The sequence below is a fragment of the Podarcis raffonei genome, chromosome 1 (genome assembly GCF_027172205.1).
Source record: "Podarcis raffonei isolate rPodRaf1 chromosome 1, rPodRaf1.pri, whole genome shotgun sequence".
Taxonomy (NCBI): Eukaryota; Metazoa; Chordata; class Lepidosauria; order Squamata; family Lacertidae; genus Podarcis; species Podarcis raffonei.
The window spans coordinates 66459669-66472920 of record NC_070602.1 but is presented as its reverse complement, the minus strand read 5'-3'; the positions used below and the strand labels follow the sequence as shown (position 1 = coordinate 66472920).

The 13252-nt window shown below is 39.9% G+C and overlaps 1 protein-coding gene across 11 annotated transcripts in view; it reads right to left on the bottom strand.

The window, feature by feature from the left end:
* Positions 1 to 13252, bottom strand: part of PPFIBP2 (PPFIA binding protein 2) — a 104350-nt gene that overhangs the window by 27243 nt on the left and 63855 nt on the right. For 8 of the 11 annotated variants that reach the window (XM_053390634.1, XM_053390660.1, XM_053390641.1 and 5 more), the window contains 6 exons: positions 10397 to 10528; positions 9455 to 9637; positions 6739 to 6831; positions 6242 to 6350; positions 4876 to 4908; positions 1978 to 2039 (listed from right to left, as the gene is read on the bottom strand). In XM_053390634.1, coding sequence (XP_053246609.1) covers positions 1978 to 2039; positions 4876 to 4908; positions 6242 to 6350; positions 6739 to 6831; positions 9455 to 9637; positions 10397 to 10528 — 612 coding nt within the window. The remainder of the gene's footprint in view (positions 1 to 1977; positions 2040 to 4875; positions 4909 to 6241; positions 6351 to 6738; positions 6832 to 9454; positions 9638 to 10396; positions 10529 to 13252) is intronic. The other 3 variants (XM_053390668.1, XM_053390703.1, XM_053390651.1) reach the window with 2 other exon arrangements.

The window sequence follows — 13252 nt, the reverse complement described above, 5'->3', positions numbered from 1 at the left end:
GGGGAAATATTATTTGTTGTTATTGTAGTCTTGCTTTCATATTATGACGAAGCAGTTAATTTGTTGATTATTGGATGCCTTTATATGATTTTGTGATTTTTTTTATATATTGCTGTTTTTCTCCGTTTCCTTTTATTTCTTTGTCCCTGCTCTTGGAATGAAAATATTCAATGTACAGTGGGCTATAAATAGTGCAAATAAATAAATGCTTTTATCATATTTAGCTTGTTACATGTTGCAGGCATACCCTTGCCTCATTTTGTCGAAATCGTGCTGATGTCAATCATATCGGGGGTGGGGGCACATGGCCCCACACACCTCCACTCTGTGCTTTAGGAAATATTATCAGTAGGGACAGCCTGCCTGTATATTGGCACCCTGTTAATGGAGTCCAGCAATCATTTTTCTCCCCAGTCATGAGACACCACCTGCTTGAGGTCGTTTCCAGTGATGGAAAGTTGAGAGGGGTCAAGGCTATCTTATGATTAAATTCTCCCCATGGCACTTCCTTCATGAAAATAGGTGTGACAAGAAAGTGTGAGTCATAGGAAAGTTCAGGGCACCAAGGCCTACAGTTTAAACTAGTTACAGCTTTCCATAATGGTCAGACACGATATGAAGGGCAATTTACTCACTGCTGGGCATTGAATAAAACACCTCTCACAATCCAATACCTTCCCCAGTAAAAGCACCAGGAATAATCAGATATATTCCACGGAAGGGGACAAAAAGAATACTTGTAACATTGCTGTTTCCATTGTTTATTTTTTAATGTACAGTGGTATCTCGGGTTAAGTATTTAATTCGTTCTGGAGGTCTGTTGTTAACCTGAAACTGTTCTTAACCTGAAGCACCACTTTAACTAATGGGGCTTCCCGCTGTGCCGCTGGAGCACGATTTCTGTTCTCATCCTCAAGCAAAGTTCTTAACCTGAGGTACTATTTCTGGTTTAGTGGAGTCTGTACACTATACACTATACACTAGTGGCCAAAATGGCAGATACCTTCTGGAAAAAGTGTATTTCCGAGGTTTGATGGCTCATAATACCACTTTATTGGAGGAGTACCTTTCAATGGAAAGATAATTTAATGAAGAATGTAATGCAAGAAAGTTTGTTCCATTATCTGTATTCTATCAAAAGTTCTAGCCAAATAACCAGAAAAAGGAACTACAATTTGCTTAGGTTGATATGCAGTAGCTTTCCTTCATTTGAATGTAGCCAATGAGCATGAGTGTTTAGGGAGCCAATCAGGTGTCATCTTGTGTTACGAGCCATCAAACCTCAGAAATACATTCTCCAAAAGGTTTCCACCATTTTGGCCACTAGTGTATGATCTGTTTTCATGACCATCAAAGCAAAGGGTTCATGCTGGGATGTTGTTATTATTATCTGTATATGAAATAGATTACTTTATGTACAGGGAACAATCAATAATTTACGCACATCCAATTGACAAGTAACTGCGTGCATGTGCATAGAGCCGAACCTGAAAGGGACTTTAAAAATGGTAAAAGCGTCCCTAAAAGAACCCAGAAAGGGCAAAAAGGCACACAAACAGTGCCTAGCAATCCCACAAGCATTTGCAAGTGCAATCCCAGGAGACCCTGCACCAATCGTTGAGGCCTGTGGAGAGTTTGATCAAGAAGATTTGGAGGGAGCAATTTTGGTGGAGTTTGGTAAGTGCTGTTGGTTTTTTAAAGGGGTTTCTAAGGGTTTAGAGGGTGTTTGCAGGCATTTCCAATGGTGTATCAAATGTGTGCAATTTAACTTAATGCATGGTGCCTTGGAACGTAACTCTCACGTAAATGGGGAGTTGCCCAAATATATGTATTTATAAACAATGATCTTCTCAGTTTTTAGTTTTTTTCTGCCCCTCCCCATTTTTATCTGTAAGCTGCCTTGAGCCCTAGCCTAGGAAAAGGAGGCATATACAACAAACAACAAACAACAACACTTAACGGTTGCACTTTTCTTACCTTTTCTTGATTTGCAGCCAATAATGATTCAATTCCTCCTTTCAAACATTGGACCTCTTGATCTAAAAGAAATGTTTCAGAAGGAAATAAAAGGAGGTGAAAATACACATACATTGGTACCTGCCATTATAGTATACAAAATGGTAATGTTATATCAGATGTGCAATTGTAACAATACTTTCGGCAATCTTCTCAAAGCAAAACAAAAAACTGTGCCAGTGCCTTACATCTCTGTGCATCTGTTTAAATTATGCAATTTGGTAGCTCTTGTCACCACAGGGCAAGCACTTTCTGCTGGTTTTATGTGACACATTTTTATCAGGTGAGATCTTTCTACATCACTGCAGAAGTCTCTTGGAATGAGATAAAAACAACCTCCCTGAATAAATGCATTTAAAATGTTATGTGCCACCCTTCAGTTCCACTCACTTCCAGGGTGCCTAAAAAACATACAAACAAAAACCAGTAACATTCACAGATCGACAATGGGCTGGATGCAGACATGCAAGAGCTGAAATTTGTGCAAGCTGCCAGTTTCTTTTGCCAGTTCCATCCTCCCACTGCATCACAAACTAGGTCTTTCCTGAGGTCCCCTACTTGATGCTCAGGTATGGCATGTTCAAGGAAAACAGACATGACACACTACATTAAGGAAGTTACATAATGTTCTAATTTCCTGACGGCTAAAAATATGGACTTTTCTTGGCCTCCAACTAAACCATGGCTTATCATGAACAAGGAATGCTCTAGTGAATGCTGCTGAAATCGCTCCTGACACACTCCTTCCATATAATGAGCAGGAGCAACAAACCTTTGGTTACTGTCGTGTTCTAACCAGTGCTCATGGTTTGTTTCTCTTCCAACAAACCATGATTTTAAGTGCTAGGGAAAGGGCACAGTGGAAATGACTCACTGTTTGTTGAGGCACACAACGGGTTAATGTGCTTAATGTGCTATCCGAATACAGCCACTAAACGGAATGGCCATTTTTAAAGTTTTTGTGATTGAAACATTTAATGACCAGCATCTTCAAGCACTTGCTGATATTCAGGCGCAAAAAAAAAATATCTATGGAGTGCAAAAACTGTTGTTTTATAAACACTTCTAGCAAAATAAGAAGCACTACAACTAGCTAGATGGCTGGTTTCAAAGCCAAAGTAATTACCCTCTGACAGAAAACAAAGTGTTCTGCACATATCTCATTATTTAAAATAAAACCGTGGACCTTTCAAAAATAGTAAATTGCATAAGGCATTGGATGCAGAGGCTTGAAAACTATTGATTGGTAGAATACAGATTTTGTTGCTACTTGCATTCATCTATCTCCATTGTATGGCGAAGGAAACCAGCGGTGGGGGAACTTTTTTGGACCAAAAATGTGCAAAGGGCAAAAGGCAGCAAAAGAGACTCTCACCTTTGTACAAAAGGCTGTGTTCCACTCACTCAAAAGCCAGGGACTTACACACACACACTCATTCACACACTTCTCCAATTAGGCAAGCGGGAGGCATCATCACAGATCAAGCATACATTCCAGCCACACAAAAGCACTGGAGGGCAGGATTAGTGAGAGTCTTCAGGGCCAGTTACAGGAACCTGGAAGACCACAACTGGCCCCTGGGCCTCAGGCTCCACACCCCTGTACCAAGTAGTGCAAAAGAAATCCTAGTCCATGCTAAAGCCATTTACCAAACAGTAGCAGATGCTTTTTAATTAGGGGCTCACTTTCTAACTGCCTTATACCCTACTATCATCAACAGGCAAAATTTAAGTTTTGGTTATTAGCTCTCAAGTCTTCATATGGGAGTCACTGTCTGCATTTCCCCATTAAGAATATATACCTTGTGAATAGGTTGTACCCTTCAAAGAGAAAAACTTCTGGGAAGAAGTTGAAGTTTTGTACGCATTCATTAGATCGTTTTTTGTTCGCTGCAGACATGGAAGTAACTTTAGAGCTAACAGTCTTTGGTTTGGGATGAAGATACAGCTGACTGAGAATGCAGGGACTGATTTGACTACAGCAGTTGTCCTAGCAACACACATTCCTAGGTGTTCTAAACAAAACTATCCCAAATCTTAGGCATTTTTAAAATAGTAACATTTCAAAACAATAATTTGCAAAGATGGCAATGTGACACACAAGGAAAAGAAGAATAGTGTTGCAAAAATATTAGTACAGGGAGGGGGAGAATTAGTATTCAGTAGTTGTTTTTTAAAAAAATAAAGTTTAGATTATCACAGCTGTACTGCAAATCTAGTGATGGGAGCGATCCAATTAGTGGGTTATGTGTTTTAATGATATTTTAGCAGGCAGTGGCATTTCCACATAGATGTGGCATGGACAGAAACAGTTTTTGCTTTTCTTAAAGCCACACTTAACAACAAGCAAGGCACAAGCACCCAGTCAGATTTAAAGGAGGAAAAAAGACTTTTAAAAGAGCTATGTCAAGGTTTTCTCACTTTTATGAAGACTTCTTCAAAAAGAAGGTATATCCACAATTAAGATGGAAATATTTAAAATGCTAGGTCTCGAAGATTTGGAAGAAAATCCCCCTTTTCAAAAAGGGTGGGGGTAAAAGCTATGCACGAGCAATGCATCTTTTGTATACTTTTTTGGTTTTAAATATACAAATGTCTATTCTGGAGTCCACCAACTTTGACAGAGCCTCTTTAATGCCCATTTTCTGTTCACTTACGCAACATTGGAGATTTTGTGTGAGATAATAAATCTGACTGTATTAAAGCCATTCTGTCTGCGGTAAGCAATGAGATATTCATCCCGCATGTTACGATTCAGCAGTCAACTACAGAGCCAACATTGAATGATTATTGCTGCAGAAGTGCACTTTAGGTATAATTTGTGTGTGAAAAGTAATAAAGCGAAATCTTAGGGCTTACGTTTTTCTTTTAGCCTTCGCCTATACACTTCCTCTACGGTGGGAAATGAAGAGAGTCAAATAAGGTATGCAGAAAGAACACAGATTAGAGACTGTATGCAATTTCATCAGAATAGGCATTCAGAAATAAAAGATACAATTTGAGATGACCGCTGATCTCTATCAGTGTTCAAACGTTGACAAGGAGGGTGACAAAGCTTTGTTGTTAAGAAATGCAACAAAGTCCATTTTCGGGTCATTAAGAGTAAACATCTTCGAATGTACGTTCACTCAACACTATCAGGTTTAATGGGGCTTATAAATACTACTGAGTATTTAGAATGGCAACCCAAGGCATCTCAAATATTTGAACCTTCCTCCTTTTGGAATCACTGGACTTCAGCAGGAAACAAGCTTGCTAACATTCCCCAGTTACTGTTAGAGAAATAGTAACACATGCAAACCCTATTATACCAAACATGCATAGACACTACAAACAATGGAAACCAATACCAAAGCTCAAGGCTATATAAACAAACAACATAATATCTAATGTGTGTCAATACATCTTTGAACGGATCTCACCTAAAAAGAGGTTCTCAAAGTAACAAATGGATTGATTTCTACTAGAGAGAGCCAGCCATTCATACGTGAAATGGTAGGCTGAAGGATTATCATACTGGATTGTTAAAGCTCAGTCATCACTTTGGTAAGAGATAGCCTTAATAAATGCTGCACATTGCAAATAGCTGTTCATATTTGACCAGTATAGCCTGCTACTCATATTAACCATTTATTGAAAGCAATCCCTTGCAGAGCTGAGATTCATAGCACTGCATAGAATTGCCCTATGAAGTCCTGACATCGATAGAATAGCAAGTGGAAGGGGAACAGTAAAAAGATAGAGAGAAAGGTAAGATTTATTCTCTGTTTTTTATTATTAAAAAACAACAACCAGACTCCATATGTTTGACATTAAAGCCACTCTTGGACTTCTACCTGGGTGACCTAGGCTGAAAGCTCGTCGCTCCTCCAGTAAAATGGGTTATGTGGATTATAGTACTTATTGTATACAGAACTGTATGCTTAAATGTACTATATAACAGATAATAATAAGATTAGGATACAGGGATAAAACTGCTGTGTCGATTTAGGAATGCTTTAAAAGAAACTTTCATAAAAAGAGCAATCACATTTTGGATAACTGAGAAAAAAATAGTCCACAAACAGAGGATTACAAAACAATCTCTTTGGGACTTACACTTCCTGGAAAATATTTCCCCTAAATGTAATAAGTCATACCCCATTCTCCATTTGAGAATGGATAACAGTAACAGAACTGAAGACAAAACATTTTGATAGCAACTTTGCTATTCCCCCATCATTACCTCTTTCTGCAATTTCATTATTTCCCGATGTCCTCGAGATTTGACTCTGTAATCGTTCAATCTCCGAGTCTTTTAGAGCTAACTGTTCCTGAAGCTGTGCGATTTCAGCCTGAAAGAACAGATTAACATTAGCTTTCTTTTCATCTCTATCTCATCCAAAAAATTAAATTACAAAGAACCACTATAGATTATTTTCTCTAATGCATGTTAGAAACACAAAAACTTCAGACAAAGCATTTTTATGCTGTTATTATTTTTGGAACACTGCACCCAAATCTTCTCTTGCCCTTTGCTCCTTGACACCCACAACTTTTATTGCCAGCCAACGCAGAAACATAGCAAAACGATGGAAGTAAGTATATTCTCTTTGGGGAGGTGAGAAAACTTGTCTAGGACCACATGACATTTTAAAGGAATTGCAGGCCTCTTTTGAGTTTACACTGCATGACAAACTTGGGTTGTCTCTGCATAATATGTGAAATGGTTGTGTGGCTTACTTTGGTTGCTTTCAGTTTCCATTCATACTGGGTCCTTTCATTTTCCAGCTCTTCAACCTTAATTTTTAGGTGTTTTAGTTCCTGTAATAAGTTCTGCAAAGGGATAGGAGAGAGAAAACACACTTACTCGTGAAACTGGACACGTGGGTGAAATTGTCAAGTGATTGCACCCATCTCAATAAAATAAAATTACCCCAGGCCTGACTGCTGATAAGAGAGCAATCTTGAATTGGTAGTCTGTTAAAATGAACTCTCTTTTACTAATAACCCCAGACAGCTGTCAAGGAAAGAACAACCTTGAAGGTCTAACTAATTACAGTGATTTGAAGCCATGGTTTAACTGGCTTTGCAAACCAGTGTTTTGAAGGCATGTTTCATCAGCATCAACTACAGAACATGTAGCCAGCATAACGCCAAAGAACCACATAGCCAATCAAGAGAGTCAGGGATGCTAGCTTATGGGGGTTGAGCTGTTTTGGGCCCCCTATATCCTTTAGGAGTCTCCTCCCCAATGCTGAGGGGACGGAGGAGGCTAAGCGTGTTGCAGCTTCATTGGCCAGCATCTCCTCCTACCATGGAAGGAGGCTGAGCACGAGAGAGGAGGTGCCGCCAGCCACTGAAGCCATGCTGAACACTCAGCCTCCTCCCGACAATGTGACGTCATGAACATGATGTTACATGCATGCAACGCCAGGCCCCCTTCATCTTTGGTGCAAGTTGGTGCCTTTGAATAGAATCAAAAGCTTCATGTTTGCTGCTGCTTTTTTTTAACCGGCTCGTTTTTTTAACTGTCTCATTTCAATGCTCTGTCTCTGACAATTTTTATGTCATCTGAGGAACTGCTTTAAATCTGGCATACAAGTTCGAATCAGTGAGTGGTACACACACAAAATTCTCCAGAGCAGCTGACTCTGCTAGTTAAATGGATGAGCCACACAAGTGATTTTTATATGCTTCCCTTTCTGAATAGGAATTCAACCCAGTTCAGAAACTAGATTTCCAACTGCTTGAACTGTTCAGAACTGTTCTTAACAGCACCTTTCTCAGGAACCACAATCACATCATGTTCTTTTGTGTTTATATGTGCTTGCAGATGAAATCTTTTGGGTCTCTCTCTTCCAGACTGGCTATTATTATTTATTAAATCTGTATACCACCCTTCATTCAAATATTACATGGTGGTTCACAACATAGGATGTGTTCTTCTGTCATTGTTGGGCAACCAATATCTGGAACACACTTAAAGGAAGGTAATGGCACAGAAGAGAAAGCCACCACAATTTTCTATTTATTTATTTTTTAAATCAAACATGAACTGATTAAAAACGTATTACTGTATCTCCAAAATGTGATTCTACAAAATTCAGAAGACAACACGGCAACATGAACAAACCAAGCTGCTAGTAAGTCTTTAAACGAGCTTATGTTAGGCATACCACTGTCATTCCTCTTCTGTTCAACTTCATCAGCTTAACCAAAGTAGCTTTCAGCCTGACATGTGAAGTGGTTTCTGATCAAACACAGCAAAGGTTTGTTCTATAAATTCCAGAAAGCCTTCACTGAAGTGCTTGTTATGCAGGATAAGCAATCAAAATTTATGGGGTTTAAACAAAGAAACACACGACAGAGCATTCACCATGCCTCTCCCCCTTCATTTGATCCTCTTAGAATGCACACAATAAGCAAAAATCATATGCCTATGATTTTAAGACACTCCAAAGCTCATTTTCCTAAATGAAAGCCTGCAGCCAAAAATATACATGGCCCTGAGGGAAGGGGGTGGTTTGTTTGTTTTTAATAGGGTGTTAATATAAAACAGGAAAGTTCTAAATGCAAGATGTCTATTAAATATATTAAATAACTTATTCCAATTAAAAAAAACACCACTAATTGCTAAACGTAACAATCCTTTATTGCCCTTGGGTGCTGTAGAAAATCAGGTTTACTATACTGAGCAGTTATGTGGAACACGTTCTGAATTATTTTCCCTTATAGCCACCCAAAATGGCTGCATATAAATTTATGATGATGATGATGATTTCATGAGGCAAGAATGCTAACTTCTTGAAATGAAGAGCTAGACTACCCCTCTCTCCTTGAGAGGTCCCTGGGTCTATCCTTATATGTCTTTTCATGATCCTTAGATATAATCACATATAAATCTGTACATACTCAGTTTGACTCCCTCCCTCCTATACTGAAAGTGTATCCTTTTTTCTGGGCATTAGCAAACCTTCCACGTATGTCATATGTGACAGACAAAGAACAACGAAGAATAGCCATGTAACCCACAATCAAGGTGCCTACCTGCATTTATCCAACCAGACCATCACCAAAGCATCCCACAATAGATACAAAAGACTGTTGAACACCATGATAAGTACCAGTATCTTGTATGTTAGGCCAACTTAGCTGCAGCACAATTTAAGCAGCCCTCCTAATTTTACATGGAGCAACTCCTGAGAAAATCATTCCAAATAGGAGACAAAACTGATTTACAATTGGGAGATAAAGCACATGTTTACTTAGTCTGGATGAACGCATGCTGGGCCAAGACAAGCAAAAATTTCCTGTGGGTTTCTTAAACACAGCACTCTGTCTAGTGAAAACTACGCAAATTAATGCCAATTAATCACAGCAAGCTCCAGTTAGTAGTTTAGTTTGGTCTCTGAAAGGGGGCAATGCACAAACTCAGGCCAAAATTTACTTCTCATACATCACACTGAGTGCAATTCTTCCAAACGGGGACCTCTGTCACCGAGTCAATGCTATCTTGAGGACCGACTGCTGCCATATTTGGCTTCCTACTGTGGGATTTTCTTTCCTGGATTTTACTATTAATGTCCAGCTGCAGTCTACACATTTGTTCTTGTAGTTCACTGATCAGGTTCACTACTGACTACACAAGAGGAAGAGAGAAAATTAAGACCGAAGGAAACATGGAATGAAGTCGAAACCAACAAACAAACAAATGACTGAGCACATATGCGATAAGAAGAGTGAGTTTGAGTGGTCACAACAATATGGTAGATGAGGTACACACACACACACACTTTGTTTGCTCCCAGTCATATTTGGAAAAACTGCTTAGCCAGAGTATTCACCAGACTTCTAGCACCTGTGGCACACTTTTTTTCAGAGTTAAAATTAGGGAGCCCAGTCCACTCTTGCATCCAAAGATGTCTGGAGTGGAATGAACTTTCTCACTGGAGACCACTTCGTGTTTATCTGTAAGGTGCTATTATGTGCATTTCTCCTCACTGGAACAAGGTTACCCAGAGCAGTGACTCATGCAGAGACAACAGCCTCCATGGAGGGTGGGTAATTTTCTGCATCAGGAATAACTGGATTGTTTAACAAAGAGAGATGGCAGTTCACCTCGCCAGCCTTGGCAAAGACTGACCAGAAAGCAAAATTACCAGAATAGTAAAGCTTGCAGAAATGAGCTTGGGATCTGTGCTGCGCGAAAAGCAACTTAGAAATAGTTGGTAGAGACTAGAAAAGGGTGAAGGAAGAGCACAGCATTACCCTCCCATGCACCATGTCATGGCTGGAAATTGGACCCCCGTGGCCAGATTTTAAACATCTACTTAGGAGATGGAGCATGTAGGTCTGTTCTCAGTGTCATGAATTCAAATGGCAACCAAGCAAGGCTCACCTCAGCTTTGTTCTGCTTCTCTTCATATTCGCTTTGTTCCTTCTCCATCCCAACCAGCTTAATCTTCAGATCTGAAACTTCTGCCATTAGGTCCAATTTCTGAGTTTCCAGCAATGTTCGACTTAGCAGCTCCTGCAAAAATAGGAGTGTGTGTCTGTGATATTTTTTGTTCACTCAATTCCATGGCTGACAGAAAAAGTACTTCCTTCTCCAAATTTAACAATTTACAGGCAACACTTAACTGAATATGAATATTACGTTAAGAGCCACATAGGCATTTTAAAAATGTTTTTGTTTATGGAAACATTTTACCCAAGTGTTCACTACCATTAAGGAAAGCAACCCTTCATAATTGTTTTTAGACCTGGGACAAAATAAAGACACCACAAGGCAAGGGATTTTCAAGTTTACTTGAGAATACAGAACAGGGGTCTTTTGCTGAGGCAGTGGAACAAATTCATTACATAGCAATTGTTAGTACTGAGTGTGATTTGAAAGCTTAGCAATGAATTTTGCAGCTCTGCTTCTTAAACAATTGTGTATATGTATTCCCTGCTTTATTTTTAAAAACCCGAAGTTGTCATAGGAGGCTGAAATATGGAGAAAGCGGCAGAAGGAGAGGTGCTTAACCCTTTCTCTCTGCTTAAGCCTCAACCCCTGCCCCCCGCTTTTCCACACACAGAAGAAGACCTACTTGTATTTATATTGTTTCCCACTTGTGGTTGTGAAAAGAAATTTTGGAGGAAAGATTTTTAAGTGGCAAAATGGATAAGGCTGAAGGGTTAAGCAGTCTCACCTTCCTGCAGATCTGCTTGTGGTCATATCCGACATATTTAAGAGGCAGGATATGTATGGGATCCTACATATCAGACCGATCTTTTCATTTTGTTTTTGAAACATCGTGCTGCAGGATGGATTCAAATGACATATCACAACATGATTGCTACAGATAATAGGCTGTAGCTTTTTGTGTGAGCAGAATTACTTCTCCCCCAGCACACCCCCTAAATCTGTTCTGGGGTTTCCCCCAATACTCCAGAGCAGATTTTGGAGTGATGCGGGGCATGCATAAAGGAGGCAGGCAGGAAGTCCCCTTGACTCAAGTTGTTCTGCTCATGCAGTTTTCCAGTTCAGTGCTGCCCAATATAACTATTAAGACTAATTTGTCGGCTGTGCTCCTATATATTTTGGTAAATTTGCTCGTTTCTGGGCCAGCTCTACTGGACAGAAAGTCATCTGGCACAACAAAATCAGGCTTGCATTGGAATGTGCATTGGGCTTGTGCTAAATGTGTGTTCCAGAAGAGTTTATTTCCCAAACACAGGAAAGTAGTTTGCAGGCATATACAGAGTAGTGTTTGGTCCAGACTTTTAAAATCTTTTTTTGTTTTGTTTTTTGGAGCAGGGTGGGGCGAACCCACCAACCTAGAATACTGGATTAAACTTGGGAGAGGAGGAGATCACAGAACTTTCAAAGGGTGGTGTGGCCTCAACTTTGAAGATGAGGTGGCTGAGGGTTTTCTCCCACACAAAATAAGAACTCTTGTTGCTTTAAGTGGTGGTTAGGCTGCCCTCAACAGCTTGGGAGTGCTCCCTATAAAACTGAAACAGAACTTTGTCATCTCTAATGCTTTATGTGCCTCAGGTTCCTAGCATACCAAACCCCCTTCAGTGGGGCAGGATGTCCCCTGACTGTGGAGGCAGATCATAGCCATCACAGCAAGTTGTAATGGATAGCCTTATCTTTCATGAATTCATTCAATCCTCCCCCAAAGCCATCCAAGTTGGTGGCCATCATTGCCTCCTCTGGGAATGACTTCCATAATTTAACTATGTGCCAAGGGAAAAAAGTGCTACCCCCTGTTGCCATCTCCAACATTGGCGTTCTGGGGTTTCTGGAGCAGCTCTACTGGACAGAAAGTCTCCAGGCTTGCAGTGAGAAACAATTTCCCCGGCACTCTTGAACAAAATTATCCCAGTCATTAGTATTCCAGAAGCACACAGTTCCTGGACACAGAAAAATAGCTTGTGGATATGTATAGAGCAGGGCTATATTAGTGAAGGAGAAGATTCCATATAGCCATGGCAGCTGATAGCTAAAAAGGCATGTAGTCCATGAATTTGTCCAATCCTGTTTTAAACTCTCACCCCCAAAATATCTCCCCTCTTAATCCCCAACTTATAAATACTGCTTGTGTGGTGTAGTGATACAGTGCACAAGCTGACAGCTATTCTCCCCTAACTGCTATTTCATATTATCCAGGACTAAGTCTTGGCACTGAAAACAGGATCTGGAGCTAACTGTTGAGAGTCTTGTCCCAATTTAAGTATTTCTGAAGCCTGCATTAAAATGCAAATAGGGTCAGCTAGAAAGCAAGAGCTCTAATCTTGAATTCAACACAGATGGATTTCGGTGTTATGCCACAAACAGTAAAGACAAACTTTGGATCTGGCTAGCAGTTATAAAAGGAAGAAAGCAGAGATCACCATCCATAGCGTTAGAAAGACACGTCGAACCAGCACAAAATTAAGAGATGCAAAATAGTTGGCGAACACATCTGTGGAATGTAAAACAGAAATGTGTGAATAGGACTTACATACAACCCTTACTTAAAGTGACAATGCATGACACCCTTGCAACTTCCCTAACTTTTAGTTTTTAGAAAAGCAAACGCCGATGTTATACTTCAGTGGTGCTGCTTTAATTTTAGCCAGATGAGACTTGTGGTCCAGAAAGTCTACTGAACTAAAAAGTATCTGAAGCACAGCTTGAATAAAATGCCACAGTGCAGTTGCTAACATGTGGAAGTCATTATTTCCATCTTCAAGCAGATGCTTATGTTGAGCAGTTCATTAG